We start from the raw sequence: 20,647 nt of genomic DNA, 5'->3' as shown, positions 1-20,647 counted from the left end.
AATGATCAACATCATTTGCAGGTTACAATAAAAGTAATTATATACTATACTGTATATTTATTTTAATAATAATGTTTTAAATTTCCTGTATAAAGGAAAAAACTATTATGCAAAATTTTCATGCACCTGTTTCAGTTGTGTGCAGTCAATTACTCCATAAATGTCTATAATGTGTTCTGGCTTTCTATAACATTTACATTTCCACATGTCTATCTACCTGCATTTAATGTTGATAATGATATTTTCTATTTTATAAAAATCAAAATTTTAAGATCAAGAGTTGTTGAATTAAGAACGAGTGTTAAGTTTGGTCACAGTGATAGCCAGCTGTCAATCAACCAAAACAATGTAAGTAAGCCTCAATAGGTACAACAAAGGGCACCTGATGACACATTTACATACTGGTTTTATTGGGTTGTCACATTTTTTACTGTCATGATCCTGGCCATTTTAGTACTTAAGGTAGACAAGTGGTTCTGACAAAGGCAAGAAACTGACTATTTGGATGTCTTTACCGATTTATTTGGAATATTTGATTCTCAATTTTGCTTAGACTTAGGATGTTGCTTTTAAGGTCTTGCATTCCGATCTTTTATATAATAAGTAATTGAATATTTGATCTTTGAATCTACAGTAAGCAATAGTATTAATTTTTCCCATGTTGTTATGAATATGCTGTAGGCAGGAAATTTCCTAGTGTGAAGCTTTGCACACTGGTTGTGTGTGTGATGGTGATGGATTTTAGTGGAGACATATAGACTGGAGGTTATCATGGGAGGATCAAGAAGAATGGTAGCAATCATCATGCTAATGAGCAACACCACTAGGTCACCTGCTCATATGAACCATTGATTTATAATAGGATGATTATATTCTTGATGACTCTGCTCATCCACCTGAAGAAGGCAAAATGTATAAAACTTGAAATTAAATTGCTCGTTGTTCAATTATTAGCATTCGATGGTGGTTCTTTGATATCATGAGCATATTCGATCATAATTCATATCTCATTTATTGATAAATAGCCCAGGGTTGACAAGGGACAGAATTATAATTTAAATTCTTGAGATGGTATATTAAATTAAACAAATACTTAAAAACAAAAATTTAGATTCATTCATATGCATGCGTGTATACTTCCAAAATTTTGTCCAGTGTGTCCATGTTAATAGCTTTTCATAGTAAGTCTCATTGAATGATACATTTTACGTAAGTCACTCATACATGTTATAAGATTTTTAAATAAAAAATTATTTTTAAAAAACTTACAATTTCAATATCAAAGTTTTTGAAATAAGCCTTGAGTTCTGTGTCAAACTTTGCATTAATAAACCATTTCTTCCTCTCTTCCATTCAGGAGATGGAGACTTTGTTGGTTGGCAAGGTAGGAACTCGCCTGGCAAGTTCCCTCTCCACCAATCAGATCTTGGATTGATCCATCTCCATCAGTCAGAGCTCAGGAGTGAGCCATTTCCACCATTCAGAGCTCAAGATTGATCCGTAGCCAATCAGAAAGCTTAGGAGTGAATCATTTCCACCAATGAGAGCTCAGGATTGATCCACTTCTTCCAATCAGAGCTCAAGATTCTTCACCAATCAGAAGATTAAACCAGTCATTTAGTACCCCGGATTAATCTACAATGCCTGTTAGAGCTCCGGATCAACCCATAATTCTTTCACTATAATATCTAAATTAATATGACAGTGAGCTCTGATTTTAAAAGTCAAAGATTGTAAACCTACTATTGTTGTGCTGCTTTATGGATACATTAATATTGGACATTAACACAATAATTCAGAGCTCTATCCATACATATTGTGGTGCTCCTGTGTTCTATGTTTGTTCAGAGTCCCATCGGCCCTATGGCATCACTCCTATCACCCTCACCTCACTGGCCTGGCTTTCGTAAGCTACATGTCAATCTACCAAACAGGTTCTTAGGTATTGTGGAATATTAAATCTTATGTAATGGAGGCAAACCAAGTCTCAAGTGAGAATACTAAGATGTTGCTATACAGCCTTCTTCACTTCACTGATTCCACATTGGCAACTAAATTACAAGTACTGTATAATGCAAATTCTGTGAGGTGTAATTTATGGATAACTAATAACCATTTGTTTTATCAGTATTGCATACAGTCATATAAGGGGAAAATTATATATATTTTTCATTCTATCTTCCATAAAGTGTATTGGAGGTGTAAGGATTTATTGGAGCTTCATGTGAGACTTGAAGCACTATCCAAGTTTATTTTACTTGACATAGTGTGGTGCACATAGAGAGAGATAACTGATAAGTCTTTAAAAAATTAAAAATAAATAGATCGTGCACATAGGAATTTAAAAATACTGTAGGTAGATTTGATGAAGAGAGTGCATAACATTGAATCAATAAGTGGCAGAAAAGTAAGAAGTACAGATATGTTTCCCTACATCACAAGGGTATGTTACAGAATTGAACTTTGAATGGGCTGTTGAAATGAACACTAGACTTGGTAAGGTAAAACAAATTTTTTTTCCAATTATAATTTATCCTTGGAAAAGGTGGATTATAGATTCTAGGTCTCTTGAGGGCTTGCATATGTGGTTCTTAAGTAAAAATATCTACTTAAATATTTGGTTAGAATCTTTGTAATTTCTTGCTCTGTATTAAAACATAGAGACATTGTGGGGAGTGTGAAATGTTTAGGTCACAGTGTGTATGCAGTAACATGGATGAGGATCCTGTTAAGTAATGGGAACCAGTTAAAATTGATAGTGCCAAAGACTCAACCACTAGGTTCTTTTAAATATTCTCTTAAATGTAATTTCTAGATCATTTGGGCTGTATAACTCTGGATCTTGTTTAAGAACTTTGTATAAATCTTAAATGCCCTGCAAATACTTGTGTAGATTGGGTTATTGCATATCCTCATAAAAAGGGAACTGGGTTATTGTGGAATTTACCAAATATGTAGTGTTTAGGTGATGAGAACAGACCAACATGTGGAACCTAGGCTGTAATGTCATTAACAAATTATCATTCAATATTACACCATTAAAAGAGCATTAAAATATATTGTATTAAGGTTCCGAGTTGGGAACTGTTGTGTGCAGGGGATAGGTACAATGGGGATGTCAACATTGTGTAGGCTGTGAGGAATGTGATGTTTATTGTGTAGGCTGTGGTGAGAGTGCACTATATTACCAATAGTGAGGACCTCACACTCTAGTGCTTATATAATGGTGAAAACACTGATAGGTATCCTGTATACATAAACATGTCAAATGTGTTTAGAATACTAACTCATTTGTCATTGCAGCTAAGTGGTCAGTGGTCTTATTTCACATTGCTATATTATTTGAACGTAAACTAACTTTAGAAAATGTATATTTATTGTTTGTTCATTTACCCTTTTCATTTCGAAAGTTAGAGAATCCTGTTCTTGATCCTGGCCAGGTGCATTATTAAGTGATTATTTGCATTACATTCCAGGAGAATATTAGATAAATTTAGGCTACACTTAAAGATAACTTCTCTAAGATGATGTCATACAAAAGGTGATTCAAGTACTACACACTTGTCCTACTACAGTAACTGGGGTCTCAAAGTTACTGTTGATACACCCATAATACATTCACTTTGGTAATGTTATTACATTAATTACTTGATAAGCAGATCTTTAATGGTATTATTTTGGGTGCTTAATGATGATGATAATAAAAATATTAATAATAATTTTTTATATAAAAGTACATACATTAGATACATGGAGCAGTGGAGAATTTGTAGGTAAGAAATATACATTACATAAAGCCACTAATTATTACTTTCAGCAGCTAGAAATAGATGTGATAACTCTCATAGCACAGTTTGGTCACTGTTAACACCCTTAATGGTTAAACCAGTGCTTTTAATTACATTCATTGTTGTAGCCGTAAAAAGATAACTGATAGACATCTCCAGTAAAACGGAAATTAACCTTTATCTCAGTGTGCAATAATGACCCTAAAACTTGTGGACTGGTTTACTTATAAAATGTTCAATATGGCCTTCAAACCTACCAGTAAATGTGCCTTTCCTCGGCAAAGATTATAAAAGTTTATAGTAAAAGTTTCATTAAAATTAGTTACATTTTTTATTTAAAATATAGAAATATTCCTTGTGGAACTGCACATTATGGAAGTTTTCTTTTTAATGATGCCAACCAGTAAGTTCATATTTGTCATTGATATGCAACTTGGCATAGTTTTAAGTACTAAGTATGACAAGGTTAAAGGTGTACTGCAAGTTGATATTACAAGTATTATATTACCTAAGATAATGATGATAATGATATAAGTACAACAGTAAATATACAAATATTGTATAACTAATAGCATCTTGAGTAAGAAATAAAAATTAGTTTTCGAGTTTTTTTCTTTTATCTTCAGGGCGGCAAAAGGTAGTTTACATAACTGTACTCTTTTTGAGAAGTAGGTATTATAGTTTTAGGAGCAGCTACTTAAGAATTTGTTCTGGTAGTTTTGGCAGAGGGCCAGTTACCATTATCATGTCCATCATTATCGTGTCTATATTCTGAACTGTCAATGTTCAGCGACAGAAGCAAGGAAGGATTTATGGGGAGTGTTCTGTGATATAAACTTTATATTGCTCCATTACCAACATCATAGAGATGCTTACCACTTTTGCACAGAATATCCCATATCATACCATCCTTTTGTCTGGTCTGTGATGCAGTTTCTTGTCCCTCTTGTCTGGCTTTGCGTGTGTGTTAATCCGTCTGATGTATGTATTTTAATGGGGGCATGACAGCCATGGCCAGGTTTTTGTTTGATATCTCTTCCCCATACTTTGCGTATGGATAGTTTATGGTAGTTAATGTGTCTGATGCCTTGATATGTGTTTGTGAAAAGTTATTTACCTGTGTCATTTCCGTTTATATTGAAAGTAAATTTTCAAAGCTCGGTAATTTTAATCAAAGGGACATTGTAATTTGTTGTTGAATATAAAATTTACTAAATCAAGGTCTTGGATTGGCTTAAAGAGGCTATGTTCCCCCTTTTATAATGATTGTGTAGTAGGCCCATGAAGAAAGTAATGTTAAACCTAAATTTTAACAGTTGTGAACTTTTACAGGTCCTCCAGGGATGAACCCCAGAATGGCAGGTCCTAGAGGACCTGCTATGGGTCCTGGACCTGGTATGGGCCCTATGGGTCCAGGAGCATATGCCCCAGGAATGAGAGGACCACCACCAAGTAGTATGGGTCCAGGTGGACCTGGAGGTCCAGGAGGACCAGGTCCTGGTGGACCAGGACCTGGCATGCCTCCAATGAGCATGGGAGGTCCTGGCCCTAGACAACCATGGACACCAAACACATCTACTGTGAGTAATTACTCATTTATGTTTTTATTGCCATTTATATTGTTGAAATCTAGCTTTAAAACAATAATTTTTATTTAATTTTAAGTTTTTGGAATAAAGTTTGTCATTACCTCCACTTTAAAATGGTGCATTTGCATTTTGTTTGCAAAGTTTTTTCTTTGCTGTATGTATTCACTAAAAATCTGCAGTTTCCATTGAGTATAAGAAAAGACATTCATGACATTGGTATAAGGAATAGTTTATTTCATATTGCCTTAGTCATAAGGGCTATTTCTGTGGGGAGCCCCGTCGGCTCCCTGAAGCTATCCATACTGATTAAGTGCCTCGCTACTGGGAATCATCAGTAGCAGAGTTCTTGTATGCCTAGCAGGGACAATGAACCAGAATCTGGCCCCCTCAGAGAGGCACAGGGTTCAATGGCCCATGAACTCTTTACATTTAAAGTTTGTCATCTTGCCATCGACCAGGGAAGGCACCCAGAAAGGGTAGGTGAATCAAAATAGACTACTGTCTGGTTGAAAAATGTGACCTATACCCTCATATTATAACAAGAACTCCCCCACAAAGAAAACAAACAGGCAAAGCTTCCCCACCCCCCACCCATTGGGGGGAGTTGAGAGCTGGGCTGTCATCAGCCGTCGGGCTGATGTCAACTGTCGGGAGCCGGTCGGCCGAGCGGACAGCACACTGGACTTGTGATCCTGTGATCCCAGGCGCCAGCGAGAAACAATGGGCAGAGTTTCTTTCACTCTATGCCCCTGTTACCTAGCATTAAAATAGGTACCTGGGTGTTAGCTGTCACGGGCTGCTTTCTGGGGGTGGAGGCCTGGTCGAGGACCGGGCTGCGGGGACACTAAAGCCCCGAAATAATTTCAAGATAACCTCAAGATAACATCAGTCAGTTCTTTACTGCTGTCGTGCCTGGTGGTCATCTGCTCACTCTAGCCACAGTTTCCCATTTTTTGTTTAGGTGTTTTGCCTTGTGAGGCTGTTCCATGATGCTTGCCTGGAGTTTAGAATAATGGAGCTGCATGCACCAAATCATCTTTCCTAAGTGCTCCATAAGTACTGTCCTTGCGTGGCCAGGGTTATCTTCCATCGAGCAGGTCAGGAATCACGCTCTGTTAGAGGACAACCTCACTTGGGGTGGTCTTCACCCTTGAGGTGCATCAGGGGCTTTCAGCTTTCTGTCTTGCCCTAGGTAGGCGAGTATCGTCAGCTGGTGGGGTGCACTGCAGCTAGCGTTGCTGGCGCTTCAGATAGCTAGGGTGTGTCGGATTCTCCCAGACTACTTGTTTACTGTTGGAGGGTCTTGGGGGGAAGGGGGTGTTTCATTCCTTTTCCTATGATAGCGTTTTTTTTTTTTTTTTTTTTTGCGGGAGTTCTGTCTTTTGCCTTATTAGATAAAAGGGATTCATGTTCAAGGGTGTCCAACGTCCTGGCAGATGGCCTGTCTCACTTCATTCCACTTTCCATGGAGTGGACAGTCGACACAGAGTCCTTCCTTTGGCTTTGCTGGACTTACGGACGCCTGGATGTGGATCTCTTCATGTCCGCTTGGTCTTTGCTTCTTCCTCTGTACGTGGTGCCGTTTCCCGACTGCAAGGTACTTGCGGTGGATGCTTATCTACTGGACTGGCCGAAAGAGGGCTCCTGTATCTTTTTCTTAGTTCCACCTTTTGCTCTGGGTGGAATCTTACAGAGGGAGAGTGATACTTCTGGCTCTACGGTGGCCAGCCTAGCCTTGATTTCAGGCACGGCTTGCTTGGTGTCTGAACCCGAGGGGTTTTCTGCGGCTCTGCCTTTATCAGCAGGACGAACAGTTGAGATATCTCGCTGGTTCGACCTTCTCTGCAATACGCCTCTGGTATTTCTAATGCATGTTTATCTCCATTTGTATTGTGATCAGGTGGCTGGTTTGATGGTGTCCCACCTGCAATCATCTTCTCAATGACAGTATGAGGTTTCTTGGTGGGCATTCTGCCATTTTCTTTCTTTCCGTTGGGCTTTGTCTGTATCTGACAGGGCTGTTTTGTCTTTTTGATAAAGACAAAACAATAAAGAACTGGATCAAGAACTTAGCTTTCAAGACTTGGCTTTTTTGGATCGGTATTTCGTGCCAAATACTGTCACTTCTTATCGCATGGATTTGGCGGAGCCACTTCAGCTTGCGGCTGAAGCGGCTCAGGGTGGAGGTCACTTCTGCTCTGTTCTGCAAGCTTTCTTGTGTGTTTTTCACCTGCCTGATCGTGCATCATTTGAGCTTGCTTGGTCTTTGGACTTGGTTCTTTCTTTTCTTTCTTCACCTTGGTTGGTGGTGGCCACTTTGGTTTGGGATTGTTCTTAGAAAGCTTTGTTTTTGTTGGCTTTGGCCTTTGGTGGTCTGGTTGAGGAGTTTCATGCTCTTCACTGGCACCAGGGATTTTGTTCTTTTGGTCTTGGTGGTCATTTTGTTCGGTTGCAGTCGGATCCTTCTTTTCTGGGGGAAGAATGAGACGGCAGGCTTCCAGAGGGGTCCTTTGGTTGTGGATGCTTGGTTGATATGTCTGGGTGTGTATCATGTGTTAAGTCCGGTAGCAGCTTTGCGCCGCTACCGGTGGGTCTGTGTTGGTGGATGCACTGTGGGTTTAACTGGTTTCCCTGGTTCCCTGTTCCAGGGCTCATATGTCTCGAGCTGTCTGCAGTGTCATTAAGTCTAGCCTCATGCCTATGATGTGCTGTAGTATACCACTCTGTCACCTATGTTCAGGAACATGTTTTGAGATGATATTTTGACATGGGGGTTTGAGAGGTCTAACAGGGTCCTGGCAGTCAGGGATTTGGTTAACATCACTCGCCCTTTGCAACCTTGTGTGTGGTGTTTTGGGGAGGCTGTTGCTGTCTCTTCTTCGAGTTGATGTGCACAGTGCTGCTGCCTTCCTAGTAAGTCAGTTGTTTCCTTTTCTATGGGTAGTTAGCCTCAGGGAGCCGACATGGCTCCCCACAGAAAACTATTGTTGAATGTAATTAAACGGCAGTTTCTGGGTGAGACCCGGAGGCTTCCTGACACCCTTTCCCCCTTCGGTTGGCGACTTTTATCATTGAAGAACTGGCTGGTGGTGGTCAGCTCACCTGGGCCAGCTCACCCGGGCCAGCTCCCCCGGGCCAGCTCCCTCGGGCCAGCTCCCCCGGGCCAGCTCCCCCATCTCCTCCAATGGGTGGGGGGTGGGGGGGAGGTGGAGCTAACTAACAGGTTAGTTGAATGAAGTTATGCTTGTTTTTCTTTGTGGGGGAGTTCTTTTAATATTTTGAGGGCAAAGGTCGCATTTTGCAACCAGGCAGTGGTCTGTTTTGATTTGCCTACCTTTCTGCTTGCTTCCCTGGTCGATGGCAGGATGACAAACTTTACATGTAAAGTGTTCATGGGGCCATTGCTCCCTGCGCCTCACTGAGGGGGCCCAGGCTCTGGATCGTGGTTCCTGTTAGGCATACAAGAACTCTGTGACTGATTACTACAAGTAGGGTAGCACTTAATCAGTAAGCTAGCTTCAGGAAACCTCTGGGGCTAACCCAGAAACAGACATTTCATTTCATTCATTTCTGGTTTTTGTGTGTATATGTCACAGGATTTGGCATACATCTCATTTATTTCCTTACTTGTTGACTACCTGTTGAAGATTCTGGGGGTTAATGTTCCCACTGCCCAGTCTCTGGCCATACCTTCTGGTTGTTGGTCTGACATACCAGGCAGTTTGATGTGGCTGCTTGAAGCCTGATGTACGAGTCACATCCTGGTTGATCAGGTATCCTTTGAAGTTGCTTGTCGAGTTATCTTTTGAACACTGTGAGGTTGGCCAGTTATGTCCCGTATGTGTTGGGAAAAGTGTTGAAAGGTCTTGGGCCTTTGATGTTGTTTGAGTTTTCTCTCAGCATGCCTATTGCACCTCTGCTATCCAGTGGGGCTATTTTGCACATCCTGCCATGTCTTCTGGTCATATGTGGTCTAATGTCTGTGTGCAGATTTAGAACCAGTTATTCTAATATTTTCCATGTGTGAAGATTATTATGTATCACTCCTGCCTGCACTCTAGAGAATCTAGATTTTTTAAATTTTAGGCAGTCCCAATAATTTAGATGTATTATTGAGTGGATTCCACTGGTAAATGCTCTTTGCATGCTCTTCAAGTTAGCAATTTCTCATCTTTGAATGGGGCGGTGTAGAAATATTCCACTCTAGAGATCACTAATATCTTAACCCTTAAGCTGCTAAGGGGTCCTGAGGAGATTTACACCCCTGTGCACAAGAAAAAAAAATTATAAAAAGTTATTTCGTCTTCTAAAAATGTTAATTTGTGTTCCCTGAGCATGCGAAAAAAAAAATCGTAGATGACATATTTCGGGCGCAATAGGCTGAGGAAGTCTGGCAAAATGTGGGCGTTGACAGAGCGGTCGTCAGACCCGGTCAGCATCACCCGAGCTGTCAGGTGAGAGTTGCCACAAAGATATTATTACCTAATTATTTCAATGTCTCTGATTTTTTCTTAGTTTTTTTGCAGTAATATTATTCAATAGTGTATATTGTGATATATTTATATAATAAAAGGGGTGAATAATCGCTATACTCAAAAGTATGGTGTGCATATTAGTGATTCAATTATTATGTTCATTTAACAATAAACAAATAGTGTTGCTGTTATTACACTTTATACACAGGTTATATATAAGTATCTGCATGTTTTGTTCACCATAACGAACTACTAAGTTGGTATTGTGAGTCAAAAAGCAACGAGGAGTGACCGCCACACACCAGCCAGCCACTCGTTGCCACTCCCTCAGCAATGCCTCACTCGCCCACTTTCTCCTCCCACCATCCTGTTTTTTATTTTATTCACTATATACAGACGTTATATATAAGTATCTACATGTTTTGTTCAACACAACAGTACAACTAAGCTGATATAGTTAGTTCAGGCACTAAGAGACGTTGCTACACACAGTCAGCTGGCGGCTGCCTCCGTCACTCATTCAAGGTCACACGTACTAAATTTCTCCCCCAACAATACTGTTTGCAGTGTTATTACACTATATATATAATTACACATTATATATAATTATCTACATGTTGTATGCACCGTAACTGTACACCTAAGCTTGTAGGGTGCCCCAAGATCATAGTGGCCACCCTCTAACCAGCTAGACAAGTCATGCAGACGACGACACCTCCGTCACCCAAATAGCTCCTCCCAACATAATCTTTTTGCTGTTATTACACTAATACACACATTATATATAAGTATCTACATTTGTGTTCACCATAGAGAACCACTGAGCTGGTATAGTGAATGCAGACAATAACACGTGATCACACAGTCGTAAACGATGCTATCTCCCTCCGTCCCTCAGCATCATTCCTCCCACAGTGCTAATTATCACAACAATGCTGCTATTATCACAATCCTGGTCATTTATATCACAGTCAAGGGTCATCTGTAATAGTGTCATTGCTAAATATAGCAGTTATATATTTATTTTGACATTTTTCGGCTTGCTGTGCTCACAAGCTGAAAATGCTCAGCTTGTGACCACAGCTCATGCTGCGTGCGCCAGCCTTAGTTGCTCCAACAGTTTTGTGGCTCTTACACCAGAGAATATTGTCCACTATTTTTTTTAAACATGGTGTCTGTTTACAAGAGCCCTGAGTAAGCTCATGTGAACCCCGTGTAGCTGCGGGCCATTTGAATCGTGCCTGGCACCCTATGGCGTATATATATACGCCATGCGCACAGTGGGACGTGTTACTCAAGGCGTATTCATACCCCATGCGCAGTTTAAGGGCTAAAAATTAACATCATTGGTATAATATCTCTTGTTTGGAAGGTTCTTGTTATCTAACCTGTCACTTTTCTTGCAGTTGTGACAGCAACTTTGTTGTGTTCTTTAACCCTTGGGTTGTGTAACTATTACCCTCTAGGAGGCGCTTGTGTTAACACTTTCGTTCCCGGCATGCTCGCCCCAGCCTACCCCAAGGTGGGCTGAATGTTTTGTGTGAGTGTGCAGCCACACTAAAGTGTGTATACTCTTTTCAGTTTTCTCACCTCCATTTTCATTGTATGTCAATTCATTTTGGTATCAAATTGTTTGCAATAGAATTTCCTACAGGGCTATATACATACATATAAGATCCAAAAGCCCGACATGCCACCCGCATAAACCCAAAAATCGACCAAGCGTTACCCATGAGTGCTCAACAGCACTAAAACGTGTGTGCTCTTTTTCAGTTTTCTCATGTCAATTTTCGTGTTACATTGCTCATTTTGGTATCAAATTGTTCACAATACAATTCTCTACAGAGATATATGCATATAAGGTCGAAAAGCCAGGCATGCTGCCCCAGCAAACCCGAAAATCCGACAAGTGTTACTCGTGAGCGAGCAACTGCACTAAAATATGTATACTCTTTTTCACTTTTCTCACGTCACTATTTGTGTTACATCGTTCATTTTTTCATTTTAGTGATCTATGGCTTGCGCGTTCATGCAGCTTTCTCACACATGTTAAACTCAGTGCGGCCCGTGCATGCACCAGAATTTGATGAAAAACCGTACCCAAATGGATCCATGAGTGTCGTCCAGGGTTGATCAGTCAGGAAGCTTAGTTAATAAGCACCAGGACTGACCAATCCTTATAGACGATCATTGGTGTGGTGGTCACGGTACTGTACTCACCTAGTTGTACTCACCTAGTTGTGTTTGCAGGGGTTGAGCTCTGGCTCATTGGTCCCGCCTCTCAACCGTCAATCAACAGGTGTACAGATTCCTGAGCCTATTGGGCTCTATCATATCTACACTTGAAACTGTGTATGGAGTCAGCCTCCACCACATCACTTCTTAATGCATTCCATTTGTCAACCACTCACACCCTATCATTTCCCTTCAGAATCTTGAATGTGGTGATCATGTCCCCCCTAACTCTTCTGTCTTCCAGCGAAGTGAGGTTTAATTCCCGTAGTCTCTCCTCGTAGCTCATACCTCTCAGCTCGGGTACTAGTCTGGTGGCAAACCTTTGAACCTTTTCCAGTTTAGTCTTATCCTTGACTAGATATGGAATCCATGCTGGGGCTGCATACTCCAGGATTGGCCTGACATATGTGGTATACAAAGTTCTGAATGATTCTTTACACAAGTTTCTGAATGCCGTTCGTATGTTGGCCAGCCTGGCATATGCCGCTGATGTTATCCTCTTAATATGTGCTGCAGGAGATAGGTCTGGTGTGATATCAACCCCCAAGTCTTTTTCTTTCTCTGACTCCTGAAGAATTTCCTCTCCCAGATGATACCTTGTATCTGGCCTCCTGCTCCCTGTGTAAACTGTGTACATTTAGGGGTGATCCTGGACGGCATGGTTCGAATCCTGGCCGGGTCAAAAAGTTCTTAGTGATCTATTGTTTGCGCGTTCGTGCAGCTTTCTCAAACATGTTAAACACAGTGCGGCCCGTGCATGCGCCAGAATTTGATGAAAAACCGTACCCAAATGGATCCATGAGTGTCGTCTGGGGTTGATCAGTCAGGGAGCTTAGTTAATAAGCACCATGACTGACCAATCCTTATAGACGATCATTAGTGCGGTGGTCACGTTTAGGGGTGATCCTGGACGGCAGGGAGCCGGTCGGCCGAGCCGACAGCACGCAGGACTTGTGATCCTGTGGTCCTGGGTTCGATCCCAGGCGTCGGCGAGAAACAATGGGCAGAGTTTCTTTCTCCCGATGCCCCCTGTTACCTAGCAGTAAAATAGGTACCTGGGTGTTAGTCAGCTGTCACGAGCTGCTTCCTGGGGGTGGAGGCCTGGCCGAGGACTGGGCCGCGGGGACACTAAAAGCCCCGAAATCATCTCAAGATAACCTCAAGATGGGTTCGACTCCTGGCCGGGTCAAAGAGTTCTTAGTGATCTATGGCTTGCGTGTTCATGCAGCTTTCTCATATATATATATATATATATATATATATATATATATATATATATATATATATATATATATATAATATATATATATATTATGAAATTTGTTTGTTCTTTGGGGAAAGAAATTTGCTCTGGCACCGAGCTCGTTACCTGGAAAACTCGTCTTAAGAAACAAATTTCCCCATTTAAAATAAAGGACATAAATTTAATCCGTTCCACTCCCAAAAACATCCATACTTGTATGACTTTTTTTATGTAAATATAATACTGCACATGTAAATATAGATGTTTTGTTGTAGTGTTTTGATATTTACTTTACCTTATGAAGAGTAGTTGCTGCCTGGAGGGAGACGATGGGGAGGTGGGAAGGAGGAGAGGGGTTATGGTGTGGAAGGAGAATCCACCTCTGAGTCAGGCGGACTCTCTCTTCTTGGGAATTTCACCCAAATTTCATTTCAAATGTCGCACAAGGATGCATTAGACCAGCACCAAATATAAAACTACATCGATTACACTCGTTGTGTCAACAATATAATAGTCTTACCACGAAGATACAATACAATGCCGTTTTCTCAAATAGGCAATGTGGTTATTAAAGAAAACGGAAGTTTCATGGCAAACATGTATACAATCCCCAAGACGATCGGATAAGAATTGGATTTTATAGAAATATTTGCTCAAATGATGCTTGAGCGCGGTGTTTGGGTGCATTCAAGAGAAAAAAGTGTGTCACGTTCAAGCGACATATACCTGCGAAAGTGATAACACTTTCATAAAGTGATATCACAAAGTGATAAATTAATTAAACATTTTCACACACTGGGTTGTCACTGCTTTATCAGGGCAGCTTTTCCAAGAATGTGTTCACCTTTTCAAACATTCCAAACACTTCCCTGATCTCAGTGGAAGAGGCAGCATCCTCCCTTACCTCCTCATTCCCTTACTAATGTGTAAATTGTTGATGAGACCTGCCATACTCCCTTGTGAGATCAGTCACACAAACACCACACTCATGCTTTGCTATAATTTCCTTCTTCAAATCCACAGTAATTGTGTCTTTCTTCCTCTTGACAACACTGTCTTTAGCAAGCAGCTTCTTTGGAGACATCGTGTGTTACAAATTGTAGTCGCAAAACCACTAAAAACCCAAAGAAAAGCTCAAATAAATCCAGAGGGATGCTTGTCGTGTGCGATACAACAACAACACTGGCGTCGGAGGCGTCCGAGAATTTGCGAGAACCCGTGAGATGCTAGGAAGCACCATGTGGTTTTGCTCGTTAATAGAGGCGAGCTCGTCAATAGAGACATATTTGCTGCGAGTGGCTTGCTCGTTACTGGAAAAACTCGTTAATCGAGGTTCCACTGTATATATATATTATTAAATATGACCGAAAAAGTAAGATTAATAATTCTAACACGAATTTTCTCAATATTTCTTGTTTCTTTTCACTGTCGATGGTAATTGAAAAATCAATTCTCCAAAATTCATTTTTATTTCTAGTCTGACACGACACTTGAACACGTTTCGTAATAACTTATTACATTTTCAAAGACTTTAGTTTACACACACACAGCTATAACCTGCAAACACTAAACAGAGTCCTACTATGCTATAATCTAAATGATACAATTGAAGATACAATTAAAAGAAGATACAATAGACGATTTACTATAAAAGCAAAAAAACGGCCAATCTACTCATGAGAAACTCTCCAGACACAAAGCAGAACGCTTTAAAAGAGACCAATGTCGTCTATGCCTTCAAATGCCCACTTGGGGACTGTAAGCCTCAAAGAACTCAGTATATAGGGCAGACAACAACATCTCTTTCCAGGCGATTAACGATGCATAAGCAACAGGGCTCCATTAAGGAACATATAACCTCTTCCCACAACCAGATCATCACCAGAGAAGTATTAAGAAAAAACACAGAAATTATCGATAGATACAGCAATAGCAGGCGGCTTGATATCTGCGAGGCACTACACATCAAGAAGTCAACACCAGCAATCAACAGCCAATTAATGCACAACTATATTCTACCCACTTCAAGACTCCGCACCAATATAGAAGCATCAAGAAATATGGGCCAATAGGCCCTCTGCGGTTACTTCCATTCTTCCCTTTAACTTACCCAATATTATACCCATTGTTTTGTGTTCTGTCTTGTGTTGAAAGTTTGTTTTCACCTCATCCAAAACTGTTGTAACATATCACCTCACCCAAATGCAGGTATACAAAATGAAAGCCGTTTAAATTATAGCATAGTAGGACTCTGTTTAGTGTTTGCAGGTTATAGTTGTGTGTGTGTAAACTAAAGTCTTTGAAAATGTAATAAGTTATTACGAAACGTGTTCAAGTGTCATGTCAGACTAGAAATAAAATAATTTGAACTTATCCTCATTAATTACTGCACTGCACTGCATTAAAATATGACACCCCCCATGATGCGCCAAAAGTAAATTATTTAACAAAATTGTTGTACAGTATTGTTAAAATGTGGTCTCTGATCATGGGAAACTAAAATAAAATATTGTATGTGACACACTTTAGCTGTGATGGAGCTAAGAAGTTGAGCAATTTATGGGTGCTGAGTGATGAGGTGCTCAGGGACACTCGACCCCGTCACCCCGTGGGGCCGCAGTTGCCGTGGATATAATTTTTCGTAATTATTTCAATGTCTCTCATTCATTTCTTCTTTGGTTTTTTGCTGTAATATTATTCATGATGAGTATTCACTTAGTTGTACTTGCAGGGGTTGAGCTTTTTTGGCCCACCCCTCAACTGTAACTAACTACTTAACTAATTTTTTTTTTTTTTTTAACTGTCCAAGTCCCAGGTACTGTACGTATTTACTGCTAGGTAACAGGGGCATCAGGGTGAAAGAAACTTTGCTCATTTGTTTCTGCCTGGTCCGGGAATCGAATCCAGGCCACAGAATTACGAGTCCTGCACGCTGTCCTTTCAGCTACCAGACCCCAGTTGCCATGTGTGTAATTTGTGAAATTTATATACAGTAGTTGAATGTGTGGAATATCGCTATACTAATAGAGCTCATATATGGTATCACGTATATTATATTCTAAAATCAGTCAGTGTTTTTGCTGTTTTTACATTATATATATGTTATAACTACATTTCTGTGCACCATAATGAACCACAAAGATCGTGTGTTGAGAGTTTGTATGCACAGAACAAAAATCCAAGGTAAATGTACACAGAAATCACAATTGTGTGATACATCAAATGAACAAATCCATAAGGGCCATGATGAGAGTTCGAACCTACATCCGGGATGATCCCAGACGTGCCTTAGTCGATTGCGCCACGACATGGTCAAAAAGAATTTTAACTGGGAATGCTACTGTCCTCACACAGATCCTGCAGCTTCTCTGAGACACAAACCGGGGTTTTGTGGGGGAAAAAAGGCTGCGGGATCCGTCGGAGGGCAGTAGCACTCCTGGTTACAATTCTCTTTGACCATGTCGTGGCACAGTCGACTAAGGCGTGTCTGGGATCATCCCAGACGTAGGTTCGAACCCTCATCATGGCCCTTGTAGATTTGTTCCACAACTCCTATGGGGAATTGTGTGAAACTTCGGTTTGTGTCTCGGAGAGGCTGTGGGATCCATAATGTCTGTCCGCCATTACCTGCGCGCTGCCTCCTCTGTGGCTGTGGACGCGGTTTGGGTTGACTCGATATTCCTCGTTCCCTGTTCCAGGGCTTGGGTCTCTCAGGTCGACCCGCAGAGCAATTCATATTCAGTCTTGGCAGCCTGCGGTTTACCATCTTGCCCATGGCATTCGTAAGTATGTTGCTTTGGCTGTCGTGCTTGGCAACATGTTTTGGGCTGACATTCTGGCACGGGGGTTTTGGAGGTTGAACAGGGTCCTGGCTGCCCGTTATTTGGTAAATGTTCTTGGTCCTGGTTATTCATGTGTAGTTTTGGATCGCAGATTGCTGCCAGTTGTCTCGACTTCGAGTTGATGTGCTTGTGGCTCCTGGGCAAGTCCCTTTTTTACTAGTCTTTGGTTATGGGGCTCCAGGAAGCCGGAGGGGCTCCCAACAGAAAACCAGCGTTGAATGTAATGAAACCCCGTTTTCTGGGAGAACCCCGGAGACTTCCTGGCACCCCTCCCTCCCTCCCTCACTCTGGTCGGTGGTTTCGTTTTGATGCTCAGCCTCTGAACTGTGGTGAGTAGCTGGCACAAGGGGTCCAGGGGCTCCCCCTCCTCACTGGAGGGAAAGACTCCTCAGACAAGTGGGGTGCTGGCAGTGAATGACGTTTGCTTGCTTCCTTATGTTTTTTGGGGTGATCTGTCTCTGTTCGGTGTTTGATTGCAATGTCTTAATAGGTGGGGTTTGTTTTGTTACGCCTTCCTTTCTGGGTGCCTAACCCCATTCGATGGCAGACACGGAATGCTCTCAAACATGTGGGGGGTTTCAACAGGCAATTGCTTCCTGTGCCTCTCTGAGGGGGGCCCAGGTTCTGGCTAGTGGTCCCCGGTAGGCAGAAGACCATTGACTGATGCTCCAGACTAATATAGCATGTATCAGTCTGATAGCTTCAGGGAGTCTCTGGGGCTCATCCAGAAAATGGCATTTCATTGGATTCAACATTGGTTATTTTCTTTATGCAAACTTACCCTAGATTTTCCACAAGCCAATCATTATTAATATTTGCTCTTTTGTCATATGTGTATGGTGGGTGTATGCTGAATATATACCCCCCCATGAATATAAAGGACCTGCTGTATTGAGTAAATTTATGAATGTTGGCCAAGTTTACCATATTTTAGACTTTTGTCCTGTTAACTTATATGTTCTAGAAAATTTACAAATCTGGAACTTATTTCACCCAAAATATTAATAATCTTTCAACTTTTACTTTGTAATTCTTTTAAATAAAATTAGCATTTAGCAGGTGTGTTTTGGTGAATTTGCCAAGCACTTAGGGGCTAGGAACATCTGTGTTGATCAACCACGTATCACTTTGGTTGCACCTTCCTACACTAAACACAGTCAAATTGTCTTCATTACTGTTTGTATCCATTTAGGTGTTTAGACTATTAAAGGGGGTTCTGCAGTAGTCACTAAGTAATTTTAACCTAAAAGATTTTATTTAATTTTGATCAAGAGACACATTTAAGATGACCTTACTTTACATAATTAACCCAGTATGGTATTATTGTACCTGTAATTAAATTAACATATATGATCGTCATGAAAGTTATAAAATTATTGAAAATTATCTTTCCACAGCCTATGAGCTACTCCTCATCTTCGCCTGGGACCTACGGCGGCATGATGGTAAGTAACAGTTGTCACTTTAATTCATAATTTAGATATTTATTATAATTATGCAAATTTTTCCAACCTCTACCACTTGATTCCTATGGACAGGAATGACTGACGTATAGCTGACCTACATAGACATTTTGTACTGGCAGAATAGGGATTTTTTGTATATCAGTTAAGTCATACTGCTGCAAGGAAAACGGGGAGAAAATATGCAATTCAACTTGATTGACTATAGAGAAGCTAATTTATCTGCGCTCAAAAGCCCTACCTAGTGAAGTTGGTAAGGAGTGCTCTTGCTGATCGCTAGTTGCCTTGCCTGACACCTTCGCCCATCCCACTGCAACTAGGTATCAAAACGTGTATTTATCAGCAGGGGTGCCCTCATCCTGCCAACCTCATTTTGTCCTCCCTTCCTCTTTCTAAATGCATTTCATGATGAAACTTTTTTTTGCTAATCTATGGGCTCCTGTTATTGGTTGTATTGGTTGAAGCTTTTTTTTTTTTTTATGTTCTGGGCTGTCAGTCTTCAGTATGTTCAGGGGCTCACTAATAACAGAAGTGTTCTTTATCTTTAGTATTTCACAAATTTTTCTGGAGGAAGCTCCGTCAGCTCCCCCGAAGCTATCTAGGCTAATATTGCTAATATTAGATATTTGCATCAGTCAGTGTGAATGGAGTACTTAGGCCTACCTGGAACCACGATCCAGAACCTGGTCCCCCTTAGAGAGGCACGAGTAAAAATGGCCTATAGAAACCCCCATGTGGTTGGAAGTATTCTATGTCTGCCATCGACCGTGTTAGGCACCCAGAAAGGTAAGCATCCCAAAACAAACCCCTATTCTGATTAAAAAATTGCTACTGAGAGCGGAACTAGTAGACAGGACTCCCCAAACAACAGGGAACAAATGAGTATGACGTCACCACGTCGCCGCGCCGCCATCTGCGCAACTTCCCCCTCCCCGGAAGGGGAAAGGGGTAGCCTCAGAAACTTCGCTCCGGCTACCCATGACCTCAGTTCTAAGACTGATGTGCTAGGCGGCAGTCGTGTGCTCTAGTTCATGAATTGGTCCTCAGCTCTGCGCCTGTGTGGTGTGGTGGCTGTCTTATTGGGGGGGTGCACGAGCCAGAAGTAATTCTTCAGTACTCGGGCTGCATGTGCCTAGGCTTCCCTTCCCTAGGTGCCCGGTAAGTACTACCCTTGGGGCTTAGGGCCTCCTTCCACAAGTTCCTTGGGTTCTGCCTCTGCTTGGTCGTTTGCTGCTCGGCTTTCGGCTGACCTTTATGTGCTGTGGTGTTCTGGCATCCTTGTTCACCTTAGGGTAAGAGACAGTTTGCTCTTGTAGGGACGCAGGGTACTGTGCAGCCAGTTTTCACTTCTCATGGCGGCTGGCTCTGTTCTGCCTGGGTACGCTGTCCTCTTGCAGAGGTTTTCGTATTCTTTTTGTTTTCTGCCAGGTATGGGGCTCTGCCTCTGATTGTTGCCCCTGTTGTGGTGTATATAGCATATGCTTCTCTGTTCTGGTGGTACCCCCTGCTAGGTCCCCATGAGTGTACACGTCCCTGGGGTTCAGTTACTTAGAAAGTTGACCGAACCACACACTAAAAAGTGAAGGGATGACGACGTTTCGGTCCGTCCTGGACCATTCATCATCGACTTGAGAATGGTCCAGGACGGACCGAAACGTCGTCGTCCCTTAACTTTCTAGTGTGTGGTTTGGTCAACTTATTTCTGCCACGTTATTGTGACTCCTCGTCTGCACTTAGAATGTTTTTGATAGACTTGGGTGCCGGTTAGCAGTACCCTGCCTGGGTTTCCCTGAGCATGAGTTTCGTCTCAGGACCCTGGGAATCTCCACAGGGATGCACGGGTCCGGTGGATGTGACCCCTGAGTCCAACCTCGCTTTATGCAAGTTTGAGTGTTGCTCTGTTCCCTTGTCTCAAGGTGACTCTCATTGATTTTGCTGTCATCACGCTGCTTGCTGGGTCAGTGATACTTTCGATCCAGAGTCCTGCGAGTTTTGTTGCTTGCTGGTGACTT

The 20,647-nt window shown here is 41.5% G+C and overlaps 1 protein-coding gene across 15 annotated transcripts in view; it reads left to right on the top strand.

Annotated features, from left to right (window-relative positions):
* LOC123762900 (single-stranded DNA-binding protein 3) overlaps positions 1–20,647 on the top strand; it is an 871,787-nt gene that overhangs the window by 457,579 nt on the left and 393,561 nt on the right. For 11 of the 15 annotated variants that reach the window (XR_011222292.1, XR_011222291.1, XR_011222293.1 and 8 more), the window contains exons 9-11: positions 1,358–1,462; positions 5,121–5,368; positions 18,570–18,617. Coding sequence is in view for 12 of the 15 variants with exons in the window: in XM_069302208.1 (XP_069158309.1) it covers positions 1,358–1,462; positions 5,121–5,368; positions 18,570–18,617 (401 nt within the window). In the remaining 3 variants the exon portion in view is untranslated. The remainder of the gene's footprint in view (positions 1–1,357; positions 1,463–5,120; positions 5,369–18,569; positions 18,618–20,647) is intronic. The other 4 variants (XM_069302205.1, XM_069302200.1, XM_069302207.1 and 1 more) reach the window with 2 other exon arrangements.

This window comes from Procambarus clarkii, chromosome 47, assembly GCF_040958095.1.
Source record: "Procambarus clarkii isolate CNS0578487 chromosome 47, FALCON_Pclarkii_2.0, whole genome shotgun sequence".
Taxonomy (NCBI): Eukaryota; Metazoa; Arthropoda; class Malacostraca; order Decapoda; family Cambaridae; genus Procambarus; species Procambarus clarkii.
Note: the sequence above shows the minus strand (reverse complement) of the source record. Positions and strands in the feature narration are given on the sequence as shown.